At 32.0% G+C, this 23,442-nt stretch overlaps 3 protein-coding genes across 6 annotated transcripts; 1 reads left to right on the top strand and 2 right to left on the bottom strand.

Moving 5' to 3' along the window:
• Nucleotides 1–3,998: 3,998 nt before the first annotated feature.
• Nucleotides 3,999–9,081, top strand: LOC146919010 (transcription factor MYB92-like). Of its 4 annotated transcripts, none has more exons than XM_085712240.1 (4): nt 3,999–4,297; nt 5,938–6,202; nt 7,058–7,690; nt 8,794–9,081. In XM_085712240.1, the coding sequence occupies exons 2-4, from the start codon at nt 5,940–5,942 to the stop codon at nt 8,816–8,818; spliced, it is 921 nt and encodes a 306-aa protein (XP_085568366.1). In that variant the 5' UTR covers nt 3,999–4,297; nt 5,938–5,939; the 3' UTR covers nt 8,819–9,081. The 4 variants fall into 4 exon arrangements, with proteins under 4 accessions (XP_085568366.1, XP_085568368.1, XP_085568369.1 ...); XM_085712242.1 differs by lacking the exon at nt 3,999–4,297 and adding an exon at nt 5,746–5,825; XM_085712241.1 differs by lacking the exon at nt 3,999–4,297 and adding an exon at nt 5,761–5,825 and having other exon boundaries at nt 5,933–6,202.
• A 2,183-nt stretch (nt 9,082–11,264) lies between these two features.
• Nucleotides 11,265–15,879, bottom strand: LOC146919009 (plasma protein). Its single transcript, XM_085712275.1, has 7 exons — nt 15,653–15,879; nt 15,413–15,514; nt 14,702–14,816; nt 14,321–14,436; nt 13,681–13,869; nt 12,120–12,262; nt 11,265–11,576 (listed from the first exon to the last, which is right to left on the bottom strand). The coding sequence occupies exons 1-7, from the start codon at nt 15,772–15,774 to the stop codon at nt 11,395–11,397; spliced, it is 969 nt and encodes a 322-aa protein (XP_085568401.1). The 5' UTR covers nt 15,775–15,879; the 3' UTR covers nt 11,265–11,394.
• Nucleotides 15,880–17,456: 1,577 nt separating this feature from the next.
• Nucleotides 17,457–21,747, bottom strand: LOC146919008 (WEB family protein At3g02930, chloroplastic-like). Its single transcript, XM_085712274.1, has 3 exons — nt 21,376–21,747; nt 20,539–20,824; nt 17,457–19,946 (listed from the first exon to the last, which is right to left on the bottom strand). Exons 1-3 carry the CDS (start codon nt 21,390–21,392, stop codon nt 17,661–17,663), a joined length of 2,589 nt encoding a protein of 862 aa, XP_085568400.1. The 5' UTR covers nt 21,393–21,747; the 3' UTR covers nt 17,457–17,660.
• Nucleotides 21,748–23,442: the final 1,695 nt, after the last annotated feature.

Below are 23,442 nucleotides of genomic sequence, written 5' to 3'. Positions count from 1 at the left end.
TTAGTCTTTTCTACACATCACTGTCTGTCACCATCTAAATGGGGAAATTCTATAACCATTTTATTTTTATTTTTCCCAAAATGAAAGCTAACAAGATGATAATTTAGCAATCATATTTTTACTTGCCGTACATGTTTTTACTTGGTGACATTTAATACGGATTAAAGGTGTGTTTGAGTGGTGATGATGAGTATTGCTTGTTTAATGTGATAATGTTACGACCTCTTCTGGCATGCTTTCCGAATTGGTATGCTCCATACAACGAGTGGTTGATGTCAATTTTTCCAATTTTCGACTAACTAATCGGAAAAAATGCGCCAAGACATTGTCAACGTAATAAGCATTGTGTGTACAATACGTATTTTAGTGGGTTGCATTATGTCAGGCTTCTAAGAAAATACATACATTCCTTTGTCCAAAGCGTCATCACCTTAACTAAAAATACTGGCAGGCTTCTAACTAAGTTAGTTTACGTACTTAAATAAAAAAGAATATAAATTATTATTATTAAATTTAATTTGTATAATAGAGATAAAGGGAGAGGGGGAGAGAATAAAACTACAATGAGAGTGAACCAAGTTGTTTGGGCTCTAGTGGCAAGGAATTCCTTCCAAGAACGTACCCGGGGAATACCGAGTTTGATTCCCAGAGGGAACAACGCTTGGCCAGTGCGCATACCTCTATGCATGAGCCGGATTAGTCGTCCACCATTGGTGGGTCGAAAACCAGTACGAAAGCAAAAAAAACTACAATGAGAGTGAGATGTTCTAAAAATGTTATTACAAAATAGTTATACAAATATCATTTTTCAAAATGATTTTACACCGACATTTTAGAGAAATCACAATATTGTTTTTTGAGTCTACTTGGTGACCACAATTTTAGAGTAGCATATGATATAGATTGTGCTTGATTTTCTACAAAACATGGGATTGGACTTCACAACTTTTTTTTTTTTTTTTTCTATATTTTGATTTGAAAAATGATGAATATAATAGATAGCGAAGGACTCGACAAAATAAAAATACTTGTCCGTTAAAAAGTATTATCTATATATCTTTTTAGTGTAGTTTTGTATCATATACTGTTTTGTCTCGTACTTGCAATTCTACAAATCAAACACACTCATATTGTCGTAATATTTAACTACCATTTTACTCTATGAAATAATATTTTATAATAAATTAGTGCTTTGATATTTCACAAGGTCTAAATAACTTGTGTTAATGACTAAGCTCACTTAGGTAAAGGTAGAAACCTAAGATCACCAACGATTACGAACTATGCCATGTTCGTTAAAAGAATGTCTAAACAATTGATCAAAGAAAGAAATCATTTATATTGTGACGTCTGCTTTTCAGCCCTGTTACATTTTTATTTCTACAAGATGGTAATTCTCTTAAGTCAAAAGAGAGGATATTAGTCGTATAACTAAGGTAATATTTCTCTTAAGGGTAAGACGATATTTGAATGTTTTTTAATGTATCAACGTGACACATAAAACACTACCCAAAGTCATCTTGTATCGTCTTCCCAACTAACCTTAGAACCTTTGGTAAATCTTCTAATTACGTAAATCTTTCCTTTTACCAACTCTTTTGATTATAGTAAATGTTTGGATTGATTCGAGTTTCTAAACCAGATATTCTTGGAGTAATAGGTTGAACAACTTTTAGTTTGAGAACAAACCAAATCCTTTTACTTATATATCCAATTAACATTAGTGTTTTTATTTTAACGAAATTACCCTATTTGTGGCAAATTTAATATGTACAAAGTTTGCAAGTAAAAACAAATTATATCATGGTTTTAAATCGGTGTTCTCTAGAACGGGATTACAATTTGGAACCACAGTTTGGACTACATCGGCCACATGTTGCGAACCATAAAAATTGTTGGTGTAATCATGCGCGACTGCAACTGTAATTTAAAATCATGAACTATATACTTTTCGATCTATTTAACTATTCAAAGAAATCTTTTTGCTTATTAAAAATCTATTCAAAGAAGAAATATAGTTCAATAAGCAACAAGGTTGAACCCGTTATCCTTGCTGGCATATATTCCATTTACACGAAATTGTTAGACGAAAAAGGTATCACTCACTAGTCCATGAAAATGAGTTGAATATGAAAAATAATGGAAACAAAGTGGCTTGTAAATATGGATAATGAGGTAATGTTGGTAGAAAACCCTTGCAACCATAAGGTCTACTATCCCTTTAACCCCCACATTGACTATTATTTCTATGATGTGACTACTTCTTTTTCTAGTTACAAAACAAACATTAAACACACGCAATGTGTCTAGAAGGAAATATATACATGCAGTATTCTTCGTAACAGTTAAAGATAATTGGTTCCATTGTAGCCACACAAAAGAAGCTAATTGGTTCTTTTCCTCCCTCTCTCTCACTTTCGTCGTGCTGAAAGAAAAAATAATGCAATGTTTTGGGTTGGTTAATAAGAGAAGGGGGAGATAGAGATAGGAGATATTTTAATTGAATATTATGGAGAAGAAAAAAATAACTCTCTATAATTGGTTAACATAGGAGAAGAAATGTAAATTTCATAACGAACTCACATTTTATAACTTAAAAAAAATACTCTCATTTTATTATATAAAAAAAAAAGTGAGACTCAAGAATTGTAGTGCTGTGTGTTAATTTGATACCTCACACTATCAATATTCCAAAAATAAATCATGAAATGGTAAAATGTCGATCAAAATTGTAATTCTATATGGATCTATTATCAAATATACATTACTCATTTAGTTTCATACTTATCATTCATATTATAAAATTAATGTCATTTTAGTTTCTACCGATATCAACAAAGAGACAAATTTGAGTAAAATATTGCAATTACAGGAATTATTTGGGAATATCTATCCATCATGTGTTGAACTATATTAATACAATCTTATAATTGCAAAGGAAATTTATACATTTACTCAAAATTAATAGATATGTACGCATTTAAAGTTTATTTGATTACAAACTCAACAATAAATAAATAACCTATGGAACAAAAAAAATCAACTGAAAAAAGAGAGAAAGTCAAAGACTAAAATGGTACCCAATCACAACTAGTTAGTAGTCAACACTAATACCTTTTTAGCAACACGTGTTGTATACTTAAACACTAACCAAAAGTCCAAAACAAAACAATACCCACTCTTCCGTACTAATTAGGTTTTGCATAAAATCCAACACAAACACTCATTAACATACGTAAGTATTCACTAATGTTCAACAAAGTTTTTTCCAAAATGACAATAGTCCATGTCCATGCAAGATAAATGGAACTTCTTTAATTTCTTCTATTATGGAAAGTGTGTGTATCGAATCCAAAGCATTTGTTCCACACAAATTAATAAAAATTAAGAACGGTATGAATTGACTGCCAGTATAAAATATAGGTTATATAGAGAGTAGTCTTACGTAAGGCTATATATAAAATCAATTCCTACTACAATATGTATATATCTTTAATTTTATGTGGCTGCTTATCTAACTATCTATCTATATATAACTCTTTCTGCATGATTTGGTATACATTGACGGAGACTTTTTTGCAATAACGTTACTATATTTTTTGTTGTTGTTTTTATTTGACAGAATGTTTTTTCGTTGTTAAATGTGTTAAGAATGTAAATAATAGGATAGAATAACGAAAAGACTAACAAAGACGGCTAGGGTTTCATAAAATATTACAATAATATTATATGACTAAAAGTTACTAGAGAATATAAAGTAAGACATAATGGACTCTACTAACATAGAAACCTAAAGGGCGAAATAGCATAATCTATTAACCTATTATCTAACATTACGGATTATCACTTATATTTGATGGTAATAGCATCGATACAAGTATACCCTTTTACCAGTGACCATCCAAGTTCCGAAAAAGACCACCACAACCCACAACACCCATTGAATTCTTGTAAACACCATCGCAATTTAGCTTTATCCAATCCCCACGAGGATGCTTCCAACCGATGTAAATGGTCTTCCCTTGTCTTGGCCTTCCGGTCAAGAGAGTATGATCATAGTGCTTGAACTGTCTCTTTCTCTCTATTGCTGTTTGAATATAATATACACATATTAATCCAACTCAAAAACTTGTACTATAGCATATATTTACTGCATTAATTGATTGACCGATTGCATCATATATTATCTAGTAACTATATTTTCTAAATAATACCAAAAAGTGCTTCAACGATACAGCCAAAAAAGACATTTCAATTGCAAAGTGCCAAAGGCAGGAGAAGTAGTACACCCATATTCGTACGTTCAACTATTTCTTAACTCTTTGTTTTTTGTTTTGGTGAGTGATTAGAAGTTAGAACCAAATATTTTTTTTTTAAATATAATAATTAAGAGGCTGTTTTATTTTAAATTAAGTTGTTATATGATTGATTATGTTTTTTTGACTGAAAACTATTTATTATATGTAGTTAAGATCACCAAAGATAATATAAACACAAATTCCAAAACAACAAAAAAAAGTGAGAAATAAACACGAATTATAAATACATTTTTTAGAGGAATTATAAATATAATGTAATCTTCCCCTAAAAAAATATAGTTTAATCTTACAAACTTATATTTGGTCAAATAGTCTAATGGCTAGAACTCACACATTTTAAATGTAAAGAAGTGGAGTATCCGGAGTTCAGACTCTGATATAATATACAATATCACTACCAATCGTGTTAAGCTCACAAGGATAATCTTACAAACTTAGGCCGCGTTTGTTTACAAGTGTGACCTTATTAAATAGATGAAGTTAAATCCTCCACCCCCCCATGCAACAAAGATGAAACATCAACAATGGAGTTAGTAGAAAAATGATAATAATGAGAGAATCAAACCACTGCCAAAATCTTTTGACAAAAGAGCAATGCAGAAAGTGGTGAGTTTCTTTTTAGACGTCCCACATAGGCTGCAGATGGAAATAATATTTTAAAATACATTGTGAGTATATTTTTCCTTCTCAAATAGAATTATAATTAACGTTAATATTTTAAAAAATTTCATGACTCTTTGACGAAATTTACTCATATTAATCTTTCTGACAAATGTTAGAGCTAAATTGATAGTAACTAATTAAATATAGAGCCCTAGTAAAAAAATTAAATATAATGACTTAATGATAGTTAATAATAAATGGTTAAATACAAAGAACAACTTGACGGTCTAATAGATAGAATCGATGACCGTTTTAAAAAATTCATAATCTTAAAGCATCCATAATAGCGGATGCTTCACATATTTAACACCAGAATAAATAAGCATCTCCATTGTGGAGAAAAAATGTTTGGTGTTTATAGAGAAATGTGGCTATGTAAGCACCCTCTTTCTCTTTAGTTTTCGTAGGCCATATGTAATAAATTGTACACAACCCAATAATAAACTTTATTGAAGAGATTAAATACTTATTAAATAATATCATTGAAAATTATAAAATAGATGATGTATACATACATAATCCACTTAAGCACCTAAAATAGAATGCTCCGTTGTCATGGCCTTACAAACCTATTTGGGAACACAAAAATCATGAACTAATTGGTTTACTTTACTTATAGTACACTACACACACATAATTTTAGTGTCTCGATAATTACTTGTCATATGACTTGAATATAAAATATACATACATACAGGACAAACTTGGAATTTCCCATCACAACATCACATGTATAAATATAAGTAAGAAATTAAAACCAGACATCACCACCTTATAAAAAAAACAAGCTGTACGGTGAATATTAATTAGTTCTAAACATCCTCTATCCACTTCATAGTTTAGGTTTGGATTCTTCTACTAATTAATCTTTCTATTTTGGTCATGCATGCAATCTACTACTAACTAAATCAAACTAATTAGGATGCAATTTTTTGTTGTTTTTTTGTAAGTGCAGTGATGATGAGAACACCAAGCAATGATGAAAGTGGCTTGAAGAAGGGTCCATGGAGTCCAGAAGAAGATAAAATATTAGTGGATCACATTCAGAAACATGGTCATGGAAGTTGGAGAGCTCTTCCAAAGCTTGCAGGATTGAACAGATGTGGAAAGAGTTGTAGACTAAGATGGAATAATTATCTAAGGCCTGATATTAGAAGAGGAAAATTCTCTGATGAAGAAGAAAATCTCATCATCAATTTACATTCAGTTCTTGGAAATAAGTAAGCTTCATCATTATTTCTTTGATTCATGGTTTGTTTGTTCTAAATTATAAAAGAAATAAAGAATTTTTGAGGAAGGACTGATAATGAAATAAAGAATTTTTTAAAAAGCAGAATTGTATTAGCTTTGTTTATCACAATTAAAACTATTTTTTCAAAAATATTCAGCTAAAACCCTTATTTTTTCAAAAATATTCAAAAATAAAGTTTATCATTTAAAGAATTTTTTTAGATTTTATTCATTTTTTAAAATAATAATTACTTTTGAATGTTCTTATCCGGATTATTAAAGAAATATGAAGAAAAAAATGCTTCAATCAAGAAGCTGCTTTGAGTAGCTTATTTTAAATTTATTTTTAATAAAAAAAATTATTTGAAAAGTGATTTTCAATATCGTAAATATACACTAAATTACTTCAATTTTTTAAAAACTTTATAAAATTAAGGGCTAATATGTAAATTATTGAATGTCAATTTATTTATTTTATAATATGCAATAACAAATGGATACTAAAACTATGTTCGAGCGCGGGTTCAAACCCGTGGTTTGAAACTTCACACTTAAAATGTGTAATTCTCGCCACTAGATTATTTGACAAAAATAAATTAATTAATACAGGACTTCTTTTTTTTGTCAAGTAGCCTAGTGGCCAGAGCTCACACGTTTAAATGTGGAGAAGTGGAGTGTCCGGGGTTCGAACCCCGACCCCTGCATATAATATGCAATATCCCTACCAACTGAGTTAAGCTCACGAGAACAATAAATTAATAGGTCTTATATATAGTATTTAGTTAATTATGAAAATGAAGTTGTATGTATCATGATTGTGAATATGAATATGGTTGATTTATTAGGTGGGCAGCTATAGCAACTCATCTTCCAGGAAGGACTGATAATGAAATAAAGAATTTTTGGAACACACATTTGAAGAAAAAGCTAATGCAAATGGGGTTAGATCCAGTGACACACAGGCCAAGAACAGATCACCTAGACCTTCTTAGTAATCTACAACAAATAATATTGAATGCTGCAAACATTGTCACCAGTTGTGACATAAATAATAATGCTCTAAGGCTACAATATTCACTTCTCCCACAAAGTTTGGTAAATGATGTTTTGGGATTTAATAATAACATACAAAGTTTTTATGATGGTTCCAATATTGGTATTTCTTCTCAAACAATTCAGCCTAATTTGCAAAACTTTGAAGCCCCTTTTCAGCAATTACTACCACAAGAATTTGAGTGCTCTCAGAAATTTGGTGAACAAATTGGTAACACAAATTTTGCTTCAACAATATCATCAAATTCACTTCCAAAGCTGGTTTCAGTTTCACCTCAACGTTCAGGAACAGTTAAGGTAAGAGAAGAAAACATGATGATAGATGCAAAAGAGTGTTGTAACACTTCTTCTTCCAACAGCTTTGAAACTTGGGGAGATTTCATAAATGATGATGCAAATGATGCTTATTGGAAAGATTTCATAGAGTAAGTATATTTGCATGCATTTTCTAACTCCACTTGTTTCTAACATGGTTTTTCATAGTATATATTGAAATTTAATTATTATTTCATTTGTCTTTTATTATAAACATCATTTGACACTCACAAACGAGAATTTTATGAAAAAGAGGGTTGAGTATATTTTCTAAACTAATATATAAAGTGGATACACATTTTTTTGCTGAATTTTTTCTTATTTACTATTCATTTAAACTATTTTATCATTTTTAATATATTATTTAAATAATACAATAGGAACAATATTAGAGACTATAAAAAAAAAACTTATTTTAATGTTAATTTTCAAAAATAATTTATTCTCTTTTTATATAAAATTAAGTGTAACAAAAAGCGGAGAGACGGACATGTTACTGGTGATAATGTAAGAAAGAAAGATAACTACTTCATATGTTAGTGTGTGTGTGTATCTATATATATATATATATATATATATATATATATATATATATATATATATATATATATATATATATATTTGCTAAAACACACCTTAATAAAAACTAGTGGGTGTATCCTAGCAAACCCCATATATATATATATATATATATATATATATATATATATATATATATATATATATATATATTCATTACTAATATAATTATTAGTTTCACTTTAATCAATTTATTATATTATTTCTTTATAAAAAAAATATATAGACATTTAATAATCGTATTAGTCTCACTTTAATAATAATTTATCATTCTATTTCTTCATGAAGAAAGTAATTTATTATATTATTTTTAAAAACATATATCTCAATAAATGTCTACAGACACATATATGAGTAGATGATTAAACTCTTCTATGTTCAAAGTAAATTACCAGTAATTAAACTCTTTATATGTATAGTCAATCATATTTCATCATATTGTTTTGTCAATACACTAATTAAAATTGTTTACACATGATAAAAGACACTAAAATATGATTGGCTTAATTTTCATGTTAAACTTGTTTATAATTAATAATAAACTACTATTAAACTCTATTTTTTTTATTATCACAAACTCTATATTATTTGAAGCATGTTATACTCATTTTTATTTCTTTTTATTTATTTGTAGACAACAATATTCAAGCCAGCCATAGCCAATATTCTCATGAAAGATCACATCATTTTGACGGATTATGATATATAATACGGATCAACACATTGTTCATTTTGGTGTAATCGGTTGTTCATATATATATCTATAAGCTATAATAATGTGTTTTTTGAAAGAAGCTATAATAATGTGTTATTTGTCGATGGATTGTACACCATGAATATTGTTGTAATTAATATGTAGGCTACAGTTGTTTATGTTCATCTTTTTGTATAAAATGCAGTTGCAGTTTTTCCTTATTCTTAATGCACTCTTACTTTTTATTGATCTTAAGTGTGAATGGTTGGAATTGAGCCATGATGAAGAAGATACTTGCAAAATCTGCCTCATATTTTTTCCACATATATAAATAACACCTTTGAATTGATTGAGAAGATGTGCAAAAGGAAGTTAATATTATAAACGATGATTAGTTGTGTGTGGAGACTAAAGAAATGGAAATAGAATAGAACCAAGAAAATGAGACAAACTCAAGTCTTCTAAAATATTGCCCTTAAACCATTTGTTTATGCTAAAGGTGAAGTTAGTATGATATTTCTTCTATAACTTGTTGATCTTAGCTACATTTTTACTTAAAAGTCAAGAGTTTCTGTTATCTATTAGGTAAGACTATATTGATTTAGACCCAATAAAGAAGGCAAAAATCATTTCACAAATCGTATTGATTCTTAAATTGTTCCACACTTTGGATCTAACATACAAGGAATCCATTATTAATAAGTAGTGTCAATAGTCAACTATCATCAAGTGAAACTACTTTTAAAAAAATTTAAGCAAAAATTGGAAAGGCATGAATTATTATTCGAGAGAATGACAGTAACAACTTTAGTAAAGAAAAATTACAGGAACAACTATTTTACAATTCTCCACAAGGTTTTTTTAACTTCCTTCCCTAAGCTTACAATGGACAAAGCTTTAGGACCAGCGCCAAGCTCAAGAGCTTGATGGAAGGCTCTAAGCCAACCCAGTGCATAAACTAGGGGGTATCCATGGGCACGGATAGTATGATATTTGTTCCCGTCCCATTAAATAAATATGATACATGTGTCCGCTCCGTACCCGCGTGGGTATCTATACAGGTAACCCGCAGGTATTGAGCTTTAGGACCAACGCAAAGCTCAAGAGCTTGATGGAAGGCTCTAAGCCAACCCGGCGCATAAACTAATAGCAAAATTGTGATCAGTGTCTATGACTTTTCATTTTTCTGAATAATAATCTAGGGCAAAATCCGCATTGTCATTCATGAATTTTCTTCTTTCTTAAAGAATAGAGTGAAGTCGTGGATGGAAGTAATGACTTTGCCTACATTATTTCCAATCGACCCGGACATCAGTGGTATGATGAGTGCATTGTATGAGGTATATATGTCGCATTACTCGGATGACTATGATGATGCACCTTCGGTTGATCAATATTTTACAGTCCCAGCTAAGTCCCTCCATGTCAAACACAACATGACTTGTTTGCACCAAAACAACACAACTTCTCTGGCTGACTTGAGTATATGCATCGTATCCTACCTGCCTCGCAACAAGTCTTCCTAAATTTGAGCCACATTATTCACCTACATCATACCCAAGAGGATTCTTTGGATATACATTACATTACATTACTCACTTGCACCTTCCCCACACAACAACTCAAGATGCTTGACCAACTTCACTTTCCAACACCATTCTACTACCAAACTTTCTTGAACTCACTTCATCTATGTTGGGACGACATTTTTTACACCACTATTTGCATACCATCAACCTATGCTAGAAGATTGTATTGTCCCATGTCGTTGTCTAATGAATTAAGGCAGATAAATGATGATGCTAACAAAATTGATATGTCTTAGAAGAAGAGGTGCATATGTGGAACTAGGGGGGTCAAATAGCATCGGCATGCCAATCTAGTACCATAGTTCTATTAGGAAATGTATTTGCGGCTTACTCCAGCCTAAAAACACATAGCAGACCTAGATTAGACACAAATTTTACCAAAATAAAAAGTATCTTATTCTAACAAAGTAGTTGCTCAATAGGTCCCTCAAAATATCCCGCATTTCTGAAAAAGTCGACTGAGAGTTACAACCCAATCGAAATTTACACAAAAAAAGCTGATCGGGAGTTACGATCTGATCGGACGGAGTCAATTGTGTACCAAGTTTTTCTTATTGAAATTTATTAACAGCATATATGCTTTTGGCAATGTTCCTAAACGTTGGAAGAAGGTAGCAGTTTTCATTCAGGCAAGTGAAAGCTATTGACTATTGAGAAAACGGTTCCAAGAGTTGAAACAAAAAACTATTAATACTTAACTGTTGCCACTAGAGTCATTATCAGTTATCAGGTGGCAGAGTTAATTTACTCTTCCAGCAAGACTTATAGCTGCTTTCTTGAGCAGCTGAATTTCTCGTTCCTATTATAGTATGATCGTGTAAATAAAAGAAAACTGTCAACTATATTGATATCTATATAAACTGTATAACGCAACCACATAATAGTATTTTGTATGTCTGGAAAAGGGACATTTTAATGTTATTGACATTTCCGACATTTCAGTTGAGTAACTTTATGCGCTAAGATGCATAGAGCAGACTGAAGACAGCTTAAACTTTTTGATCTTGGAAGCATTTTCAACCTGAAAGATGATCTCAGTACTTGATTTTACGGTCACTTCGTTCCACTCTGGTGCTGATGCTCCCTTGGTTCTGTAGTCACGGAAAGTGTACAAAACTTGAAGCGTAGAAGGAGCTGCAAACAATCCCATGTTAGTTAAAGAAACATCATAATATTAGACAATAATAACATTGCTAGTAGAATCCTTATCTTCCATAAGACAGAGGTAATTATCGGTTAATACTACAATTTTATAGAAAAGAGTCACAGGTAACTAGTGTATTGAAAATATCAACTTGTCCGTAGAGCCAATGATGAATGTTCTGATTCTTGATCTTGGCTCATCTATTATATAACTTAGAGAAGGATATTACTATTAGCATTTTTTTCGTGATAGACAATATATTAATAATTGTAGAAATATTTGAAAGTATGTTATGATATTATGTGAATATCTGTTGTAACCAAAATGGATCAAGATCTGATTAGACTATGGTTTTTGCCACTAATTAAGGGATTTGGTTGTAGTATTAAATAAAACATTGAGGGTTAATCTCTCAAACAATTCAAACCAATCTTTGTTTCAACTTCAAGTTGAGTTGAATTACCCATTAAATTTTGTTATTATAGCTTAAATACAATTAGAATACAAAGCATAATTTATTGCGAGAAGATTACCTAGTCCAAACATGCTTGTCTTTTGGATTATCATCTGACCAACTTTTGATCTTCTAATATGTCTTAAAGCCTCAACATCCCCCTCCTTGCCCTTAAATTCAAGGAACTCTCCCAATACATACTTGCTGCCTTTCAGTTCCAACCTGCAAGCCAAACAATCTGTTGTGAGTAAAAAACCAAAATTTGGTCATATTAAATAATGCCAACAATTATCAGATAGTACACTGATCCAAAGTCAAGCAGATGTGTTAGGACCTGGATGAGTGTGGACCCAAATAGGAAAATATCTAAGCAGTTGCCCGAGCCTATTATGTAGGGTGCAATGTTATGAGAATGTAGAAAAATGAGCGCGAAGGAATGCGACGTGGTAGAGAATGAAGGCTGAACAAAGTGTGCGACACATTCTGTTATAAAAGGATGTGGAGAGAGAGAGAGAGAGAGAGAGAGAGAGAGAGAGAGAGAGAACTATTTTCAGTCAGAAGTTAGAGCGAAATTAAGAATTGCTCTAAGAGGTTGGGCAGAGGGAAAACTATCTCTTCTCAGAGGATTGCTCCGGAAACCAGGGATTTATCATCCAGAATTACAAGTCATTTTGACCATTTCACACAGATTAAGAAATGTAATTAATTTTGCACCGAAATTAAAGAATTGAGTTATTTTACAAAATTACCCTTCATTAATGTTATTGAAAACATAAATTAGAGAATTGAAAGAAGAGAGAGTAATAAATAGTTAAGTGTATAATAGGAAAAATAATATTGATGTTTCATTGGTATTGTAAAGTGACTTACAATTTGGGACAAATTTTTTTTTCTCAAAGCAACTTAAAATTTGGGATGGAGGGAGTAGTTCCTTTTAGTAATCAATAGTACTATTTTTCTGTTCTTTCATAATTTAAGTTCCTATCAACATTTGCTATGTAATCCCCTTTAACCAACAATATGAAAAAGGAAAAAAAAGAAAACTTCTGATTTGTTTCAGAACTTCAACCCTGTACAACAGATAACCCCAAAATGTTCCTTTTGCCAAGGTATTTCCCCAATAAAAAGTACGATTTGTGTATTGGCTTATCTAGTTTCATTGTTTATCTAGGTATTTAACTTGAGATTAGGGTTTTCTGGTTGAGATTAATTATCGACAGTTACTATTGAATGATTTATTCTATTTTGAATGATCTTATTCAAACATAGATTAGGAATACTAGTAATTAGGATGTCTGGCTTTGCTGGGTCTATAAGTAGGTCTTTGCACTAAACATTTGAGATGCATTATAGGGTTTTCATTCAGTCGGAGAGTATCTATATTTGAGACAGAATTGGAGGCACACATAAATCAAAACCGTTATCGAGCCTTCTCCAAATAGAGTTCTGAGATTGAATTGATAAAGTAAAGCCTTATCCTACCAATATTCAGAAATGGATTGATATATTTACTCCCCTAAGCAAAAGTGTTGTCAAGGCACCATTAACAGCATCTAAATACAATTGCATCCAAATATGATTGCAGAAAGTTTTATTAGAAGAATAGAACATTAGAAAGATAAGAACAAATGGTAACTAACCTATCCCATATCGGAGCTGTGCTAAGGACAAATTCAAGATTCTGATTGCTAGATTCTTGCATATCATTCTTCCCACTAAGAAAGGTATTCTTTACCCAGCTAGAGAGCACACTCTTTGTTCCGGGCTTCAGTTGCACCAACTGTTCATGGGTAATAACTTCAGATGGGAAATCACTAGCAGGAATGGTACTGCAAATACAAGGAGAAGAACTTGAACATGTAATATAATATATTACAAAACAAAGTTAAAAAAGAAAGTAAATTACTCAGTTTTCTTTTGACTGGATAAACCAGATGGACCAATGCTTTTTTTACATCATAAATACTGCTTGTCAATGGTTTAAACTGATGCTTACAATTTCTTCAACACGTTTCCAATTTATTAACAACACAATTCCAATTATAGTTTAGACAGTAATATTTTCTTCATTTATTGCCAAGAACTAATTAAAAAAGAATGGATTATACATATGAATAGGAAGAATGACCTATATGAAGCCAAATTTGGAAAATTTTAAAGTTTTCAACAAAATAATCAAACCGTGTATTGGCAAATCATGAATTAAAAGAGAGTATCTTCTAAAGAATTTGACAATATTTACAGCAAGTACTTATATTTCAAGGAGATTCAAAAACATACCATAATTTAGGATTTGGAAGTATAACTTTACAAGTTAGGAATCCTTTAGGTAGAACAACTCCTCTTTGTTCAAGATAGGACTCGAGGATAGAAGCCTGCTTTCTTACTTCTTCCAACTGTATACAAGTTGAGAAAACGAATTATGAAAGAAGTTACTAATTTGGCAATCAACCCATTTCCTTCCACACCTAATACAGCCTCATAACAAAATAGGAACAAAATGAAATACAAATCACCGTTCATATGATTTAACAAACATCCAAAAGCAGTTTCTAAAATCTAATTTGTGTCATCACCCCAAAAAAAAAAAAAACCATCGCAGCAATAAAACAGTATATGAACAGATAGTGACATTCATAATTTATTCAAGAGGTTCCTTACAGGATCAGGGTGACGGTCAACTTTATGTTTTCCTGGCTTTTCACAGGCCCAACTACCATCCCCTTGAACTGTCAAAATTCCCGAGAAGTTCTTCACCGATATCACTAGTAGCTCTCTGCAATATTAAAGTAAAGATAAATATTAAAAAAAAAAAGAAAAAAAAAATACCACAAATTTATCATTCATTAACTAGCAATTGTAACTGAGGATTGGACTCAATTTAACCCCTAATCAGAAGAGTAAAAAAACTAACAAATCAGCAAGTAAATGATTGATAAATACTCTATTTAATACCATGATTTTGTAAAAGCTACACTTTGGAGTTTCAACAAAATCGCAATAGTAAATTCCGAACTAACAAAAAAGAGAAACATGGATATTGCATCAATGTGTGTTAATGACTAATGTTTACGTTGTTTCATGTATGTTTAAGAAAATATAACACCTTAATCTCAAAAAACACTGGATACGACAATGACACATCGACACCCTTATTATAATTTGAATGCAATTACAAGTGTCTAGACACTAACGGAACGGAAGTGTTGGAAAGAGATAAAAAATAATACCTTTTAGTGAGGAGAACATCGGACACTACACTAACACATCAACACAGTTGTAATTTTAAAAAAATGACATAATTGAATGTAATCACACAGACACGCGTTCTATCAGGAGTGTCGGAAACAATAAAGAGATAAAAAATAATACCGTTTAGTGAGGAGAACAAGATCAATGGTTTGTGGTGAAGCAGAATCAGCATCAGGAATACGAAGACCCACAAAAACCTTTCCACCAAAAAGCTTCTGAAGCCTGCAACAATAAATGAATAATAAAAATGAAAACTTTAAAAATTTGATCCTTCAATTCAATTCAATTCAATTTAACAACAGTAAGAAAATAATTGAAATCATGAAAGGATTCAATTCAACAACGGTAAGAAAATAGAACCTGTTAGCTACGGAGAAGAGAACAGTGGAATCAGAAGCTTCAATGTCCAAAACGTCGTCGTCATAAAAGAAATATTTGAATAATTTGTAAATAATCAAACCACAGATAATCGCAGGCCACATCTTCAAATCTTGCAAATGAAATGCAAAAATGGTTTTTGTGTTCTTTCGTTCGTTCCTTCCAACCAACCAACCAACCAACCAAACCCAAATCAGTGTGTTAAGTATGGAATGGAATGTAAGGTAGCTTCTATTCTATCAAATTAAATTATTGACTTAACTATTAAGACTGCTTTTCATTCAAATTACTGTATAATTTAATAAGTTTTTTGTTAAACACACATATAAATGTAGATTAATAAATTATTTCTTTTTCAAATCATTTCCAAAGTCGCATATAATATTTATTTAAAAAAAAAAAAAAGACATAAAGAGGATATATCAGTCCACATATCTTATCTTAACCGGTAAAATATTAAAATTGCTATGTTGGACGTTGTGATTGTGTTTAAATTCTAACTCCTCCAAAACAAATATGAGGATGTATAAGTTTTGATTGATTTTAATCATTTAATTTTTACCATTCATTTAAATTATTTGATCTTTGTCTTAAAAAATATATTTTATCTCCCTCTCATTCAAAATAGTTAAAAACAAAAATTAGATTTTGGAAAAGCGGTTGCACTTGGGTGACATTGAACATTGATGACATCTCTATCTTTATCTTAACCAATTATTCTCTTTCGTAAAAAATAATTTATTTTAGTCATTCATACATCATTATCTCTCATCAAAATACATTAATGTCACCAAAACTCAATGTCGTCTAAGTTTTTTGCCATATCACCTCTTCATTTTAAGGTTGAAAACGATGTTTTTAACAAAATGGTTTTCTACTCCTAGAACAAAACAAAATGATTTTTCTAAAAGACCTTAAACGAACTTTTTTTTTGAAAGAGATGTGAGCTTTTTCCTCCAATAAATAATTACATAATTAAAAAATTGTACCTTATAAATCAAAAGTATTTTCTTCTTTTTTGTTAGTAGAAAGGCATAAACTAAAGGAAAATGTTAACCGGTGGCATGACCCTAAACTAAAATATGATATGATAATTAGTTGGTTTGAAGTTGGGAACTCAATTTTCTCGGTGCCAGGCTTAGGTTTGGGACATTGACCAATATTTACTTTTCTAGAAACTAGAATAGAAAACTCTCACAATATTGCTTTAGCTTCTGGTCATGATTATCAAACCAAAACATACAAAATTCAAAGTAGGAGGCCAAGGGTAGATAACAATGGCAGAGGTAGGTCAATATTTTTGACAGTAAATAAAAACTAAATATAAGATAATATCAGAGTTTATATAAGATCTTCCACATAATCACATGGATCATTCGAGTCGTGCTCTAGATAACCAATCTTGAACATTGACCAAAATTTATGTATATCAACATTGAAATTCACGGGGTTTCATTCGCTATTTTGCGACACTCGTAGTAAAAATGATAAAAGTGTAGAAATTACTTGAATTTTAATTAATCATAAAAGTTTATGTAAGATCCACTTGGGTCATGTTCTAGATGATCAATCATGGATATTGGCCGAAATTTATGTTTTTCAACATTGTAAAATTGAACTTGTATTACATTTGTTTACATATTGTGTGGAGCTAAACATCATATATTCTGAACGTTCCCTAGAATTAGGATAACATAAAATACAATTCAATTTGCCACTTCTTTTTGGTCAAATCTATATATAAGGGGACATGAGAGGAAAGCAGAATAAAGTGGAAAACAAAAAATTAGAATTTCATCATCACATTCAATTCACAGCCAACATGCAAAAGTGTGCAACTCAAAAGAAGTGATCAGAGAAAGAATCCTAAACAATATTACAAGCCTCTTCATTCTTTAAAAACCTATTCCAAGAAGCAAAAAATCACAATAAACCAAATACATGCAAACACTTTAATGTTCAAATATACCATCAAAAGCAAAGTATTGTTCTATTTGTGGTTGCTATTGCTACCACTCTTTTTCTTCAACAGGCTTCCAAACTTGCCAAGCAAAGGCTTCTTCTTCTTCTTGATCACTTGTTCCTTTGTTGGTGAGCTTCCACCATCACCAATGTTCTCTGTCACAGATGCTCCATTTGTCTCACCACCATCTGTCTTTGATTCCACTTCCTCTTCAAAGGATTCTTCTGGTTCCGCTCCTTTCTCTGGCGAAAACTCTTTTTTCTCTATCTTGCAGCTCTCCCACATTTTCAATTCAACAGAATCATCTTTCTCCTTCCTCGCATCTTCTTCCTTCAGTTTTCCATTCACATTCTCAGGTTTTGGAGATTCTGTTTTTTCAAACTTGTCATCCAAGACAATGTTTTCTTCTTTGGCCGAAACCGAAAGCTCTTCCTTAAATATGCTACCTTCTCCTCCATGCCCATTCTCTTCTGAGAACTCTACTACTTTAGGAAGCAAATCGTAGTCCTTCTCGCTATCAGAAAGATCACCATTTTCCTCATTCGTGTTTCGTGTTGTAGCTTCTTCGAGCGACTTAGATAACTCCTCCACCTTCTTGATGGTAGCTGATTCCCTAGATCGGAGGTCCTCGTTTTCTTGAAAAATATTCTGAAACTCGTTTTCTTTATCCAATAAACTCTCCTTCAACTTCATGCTCTCAGCTTGTGCTTCTTTAAGTGCTTCCTGCAGGTGGATCACCTCGGCTTCAACTTCCTTCATATTCTCCTTCAGTTGAGTTTCTTCCTCTCTTTTCACACTGGCTTCTTCCTCGGTTTTTTTCAGTAAAGAAACCAACCTATTTATTTCATTTCCCAACGACGAGTTTTCTTCTTCAGTTCTCTTTATGCACTCGACAAGATCATGTTCTTTCTGCTCCCACTCTCCCTTGGAGTTCACAATATCCATCTTAGAATTTTCAATACTAGATGTAAGAACATCAATCTCATGATGTGCATCATTAAGCATGGACTCATATTTTTCTTTGCTAGCTTCTAAATCCGACTTTAAATCTTCAATCTGAGTCACGTAGCTTTCGCGTTCAGCTTGGTTGGCTAATAGTTTTTCTTTGGTATCTCTAGCTTCTGCAGATACTTCATGTAACGCAGAAGCTAAGCTATCCATTGCCAATTTGGTCTTTTCTTCTTCATCTCTACAAATCTCCAATTCATTGATAAGTTTGTTTTTCTCTTCTAATAGGGTTTCCACGCTTGAAGCTGAAAGTTTTTCATTGTTCAAAGCTTGAGCCTTCTCTTTATTAACTGTCTCAATCTCGGACTCAAGAGATTCAATCTTCTTCGACATTTCAATATTTTCTTCCTTAGCCGCGAGAAGACAACGCTCTGAATCCTCAAGATCTCCTCTTTGCCTCCCAATTGTCATTTCCAACATTCCCAATTTCTCTTTAAGACTAGAAATTTCAGATTCTGCATCATGCAGCAGTTCATTTTTTCCTTCTAGCTGTTTCGTTGCAGTTTCCAAGGACAATGACGCAGATCTCTCTAACTGATTTGCTTCTTCAACCTTTGTTTCTAATTCCTCAACCTTTATTCTGCACTCATCTAGCACACTACGCGCATAAGATTCAGCCATCTTAGCAGCTTCAAACTCCACATTAAGCTGTTCAATCAAATTCTCTTTCTCTGCCAACTTTTCATCGTAATCCTTTGCCTTTTCAAGTTCTTGCTTAAGAGCTTCAATCTCTTTTTGCAGCTCCAATACAGTATTGTTTTCACTAGCCTCGGTTTCCAGCTTTGAATCTAGTAAGCCCTTCAAACGTATCAGTTCAGCCGAAAGAATCTCCGCTTTCTCTACATGAAGCTCAGCAATTTTAGCTGCATCGTCGGCATGACTCAGTGCCTGGTTCTTTGCATCACAAGTCGTTACAAGTTCTTGCTTAACTCGTTGAAGCTCCTGAGTGGTGGCGAGAAGAGCAGACACATCCAAAGCATGCTGGTTCCTCACACTTTCAAGCTCTCTCTGCCATTCCTCTTCCTTCTTCTGAGCAGCTTCAATTCCAGCCTGTTCCAGCTCAACAGCTCGGAACTTCTCAATCTCAGAATCATCTTCAGCACGCTTTTGAGCCACCATTGCCTCCCTAAGTTTCTCATTTGCTTCCTCAGACAATCTTTGTGCTTCTTTCAGCTCATTTATTGCTTTTTCCTTCTCTTTCTCAGCCTGAATCAGCTGTTCCTTTGCTTTCTTTAGGTCTTCTTGAGCGACATTCAACTGTGTCTGCAATTCGGAACTCTTTGCAACAGCTCTTGGGGTATGCTTCTGAAATATACAGAAAATATTAAACAAGTTTAATGGAGATGCACTGCCGCTTCAAAATAGTTTCACAGCGATATCCAATCAAAATTCATGATATTACCACATAAGTCTACTTTGTAACCGCAGTGTAAAAATAACTGCAAAATGTTTGATTCTTGTTGGACATCAATGTAAAACTACCTTACGCTGCTTTTCACAATATTAAACACATATCAGAGTACAGATAACTAACAAAAAGCATGACTGCAGCAGTTATTTTTTCATGTATCAATTAGCACGCTTAATTAACGATACATAGCTGACAGTTCACTACCGACATATTGGACATCTCAGAATAACAAATAAGAAGCTAATGATAATCCAAGAAAAATTGTCAAACAACTAGCATCCTAAGATCAACAGTCTAAAACATGGTCACACATTTTCAGGTGTTTAATTATTATTATTTTTACACTTTTCATGAGACAATTGGAAAGTTCAAATGCCTCTTCCAAAAACAAATTTGGAAAGAAAAAAAAAGTCCAACTGTCTAATCAAGCCAAACATAACTCGATCTCAGAGAAAGAAGGAACACTGTGTATTTACTCTAACTTACATCAGCTGGTGTGGTAGGTCTCGGCGATTTCCTCTCAGCAATTGGCTTTGAATTCAAAGATCGTGGCGATGCTTTTTCCGCAGAAAGGCGTGAAGTTTGCAAAGGTGAAGGCGACTCAGATTCCGGTTTAGATACCCCTCTGCCGAGTTTACTAACTCTTGGAGTAGCCGGGGATGTTTTGTTTGGAGTTGCTGGTGGTACTTTGCTGAGAGTTGATGCTGGAGTAGCTTTGTTAGGAGTAGCTGGAGATGATGCTTTGTTGGGGAGTGTTTCAGATAAACCAGATCTATCAAGTTCACAATGTAAATACCAATATCAGCATTGCATTAAATGAAACAGAAAAAAGACAAGACACTATAAATTACGAAAACACAAAATGTCACACCTTTATCAAATCAGATAATGGATCTATATTTACATTGTCAAGCCAAATTCAACAAACAAAGATAAATTCATCAAGCAAAATAAGGGAGCATTAGGGCCAGAATCACAGATAGTAAAAACAAAAACATCAAATATCAAGAATCAAGATGCAACAATAAAACAATAACGAAAATTAACTAAAACCCAACTCTAAAGTTCAAATTTTGAGCATACAAACAAGATAAAAACAAAAACAAAAAACACAAAAAAGCACAAAAATTTAAACAGATGAAGGAAAAATTAAACATAAAGTTGGGAAATTTACACAATTTCTCAACCAAACAGATCAAACCCATTAATCAAAATCTCACAATAATAACCCAGATAGACAAAAAATATAAATAAAAAAGAGAAAATGTGACCCAAATCAGATCTTAAAGCAAAAAACACAGTAAAGTATGAAACTTGACAAACCTGGATTTTGAAGCCATGAACGATTATGAAAGAAGGTACAAGCAACAACCAAAGTAAAAACAAAAGAGGTTTCTCAAAGTGTCAGTAGTAACAGAAGAAGAAGAATAAATGTTATTGTTCCAACAACATTGTCAGAAACAAGAAACTGAACAAGTTTTGGATCACACCAACATTAAAAAAATTTGTTTTTTTTTTTCTTCTAAATTAATGGAAAAATTATTGGAAGTTTAAGAACAGGAATTTTACAGAACATGTAAACCAAAACCAAACAAATTGAGTTTGTTTTCCTGTCTCCAAGGTGGCCACACTCTCTCTCTCTCTCTCTCTCCCAAAATCAATGTTTCTCTCTCTTACTTCCTTCCTTCACTTTCTAGTAGCAGTTGTTACTTACTTACTAGTGTGTATCTTCTTCAGGTGGAGGGTGTGAATAGACAAAAGTAACCCTGAATTTTCTATATTCTGTCAAAGCCAAAGGCATGTGTATGTATTATCACTTTTTCAGAAGTAAAGTCATTTACCCTTCTTTTCAGGAAATAAAAAGGTAAGGTAACCCCTCTTTTTTTTTTTTTTTATGATGGGGTAATTTTTTTGTGATGTACAATTTTACCTCTCTTTGTAATTTTTGGGTATTTATTTATAATGTTTGTGAATTTAATAAGATTTGGTACCCATGTTCCCTAAAGAAAAATGATTTGGTACCAATGTACCATGCATGTGATGTGACAAGAATTTCAAATGGAATAAAAAAAAAAAAAACAAATTTGGTTATATGAGTTTTTTTTTTTTTTTTTGTAACAGTTGTTATATGATTATGACATGGGGTGGTATAAATTGAAAGTGGATTGTTTTGAAAATGAAATTGCGCGTAGTTCATAGCCAATTCACCAAACGTTGCCTCATTTTTACATCTGTTAACTTTCGATAAATTAATGCTTCTAGATTGTATTTGATCTACTAAAGCACAATATGCAAAGACGACAAAATTTCAGAGGATAAAATGTTAATTTGGTATTTAAACAATTGTTTTTTTTTTTTTTTGACAAAATGTTGTAATTGTGGTTTAATGAAAGACAACAAAATTTAGTTTTTGTTGTGTCATTTATCCCTCGGCTTGTACAATCATTAGAAAAGTTTTACAATCTAAGCAAAGTATCAATTGAAGTTCTCATGTTCAATTCCTTATTTTTTAGTTGATCAAACACAAACTTTAATTCTACAACTCTTGTATTTAAACATCTTTAAATTTCATACATTCAGTCAACACGTTATTTTATTTCTCTATCTCGATGGTTTTGGGTGTTTATCAATCTTTTTTCATGATTTTATGACTTAGATATTGTCTAAAATGGTAAATTTTCTTTACTTTGTTTTTTACCACCATAACTTTTTTAGGATAAATTGTTCTCTTTTAACGTGTGCTTTGTTCATATAAATTATATTTATTTTAGATTGGGTTAAGGTCCAGTATGTATGGCAAATGAGATCGAGTCTACAAATAACTCGCTAATGATCGGGACTATTCACATCGACTCCATTATCATTGAGGATTAAGCCATCTGATTAAATCACGACCTTCTAATGGTAATCAGATGGCGATATGTGATTCACGTGCAGATATCTCTCAATCGTGAGACTGTTTCAGACATAGAGACCTTGACGCGCCATTTATATAAGAGGTTCACTCCTATGTGAAATATATATTTTTCTCATTCACTTAAACCTATAAGCATTCCTTAAACCCTTATGGACCTGAGTGTTGTAGTTGTTGCAAATACAACATCTTATACGGTGAACGGTTGATGTCCCTTAACGCATTTGAACAACTTCGATATTCTTCTTCAAGACACTTACGAATAAACTCCTTTGTGTTGGATACTACTAACCTATGATGGACGATGATGACAATGAACACGTTCATAAATGTAGCAAATACTAAAAAATTACGACGTCCATCCAGCGCCTACTATTGAACTTACTTCACATACTCTCCCATGGCTATTCAATTGGTGGGGAGTGGACCTCCTCAAACTCTTCCTGATAGATTGAGGTTGATGCTTTAGCCAAAAT

Source organism: Medicago sativa, chromosome 5, assembly GCF_051527215.1.
Source record: "Medicago sativa cultivar Bolivia chromosome 5, Bolivia_mono, whole genome shotgun sequence".
NCBI classification, from domain to species: Eukaryota; Viridiplantae; Streptophyta; class Magnoliopsida; order Fabales; family Fabaceae; genus Medicago; species Medicago sativa.
Note: the sequence above shows the minus strand (reverse complement) of the source record. Positions and strands in the feature narration are given on the sequence as shown.

Coding starts and splice junctions, on each gene's coding strand:
- LOC146919010 (XM_085712240.1), top strand. CDS start 5,940: ATGATGAGAACACCAAGCAATGATGAAAGTGGCTTGAAGAAGGGTCCA. Junction 6,203..7,057: donor CATTCAGTTCTTGGAAATAA/GTAAGCTTCATC, acceptor TTGATTTATTAG/GTGGGCAGCTATAGCAACTC. Junction 7,691..8,793: donor TATTGGAAAGATTTCATAGA/GTAAGTATATTT, acceptor ATTTATTTGTAG/ACAACAATATTCAAGCCAGC.
- LOC146919009 (XM_085712275.1), bottom strand. CDS start 15,774: ATGTGGCCTGCGATTATCTGTGGTTTGATTATTTACAAATTATTCAAA. Junction 12,263..13,680: donor ACAGCTCCGATATGGGATAG/GTTAGTTACCAT, acceptor TTTGGCTTGCAG/GTTGGAACTGAAAGGCAGCA. Junction 11,577..12,119: donor GACAAGCATGTTTGGACTAG/GTAATCTTCTCG, acceptor GATTGTTTGCAG/CTCCTTCTACGCTTCAAGTT.
- LOC146919008 (XM_085712274.1), bottom strand. Junction 19,947..20,538: donor GACCTACCACACCAGCTGAT/GTAAGTTAGAGT, acceptor TGTATATTTCAG/AAGCATACCCCAAGAGCTGT.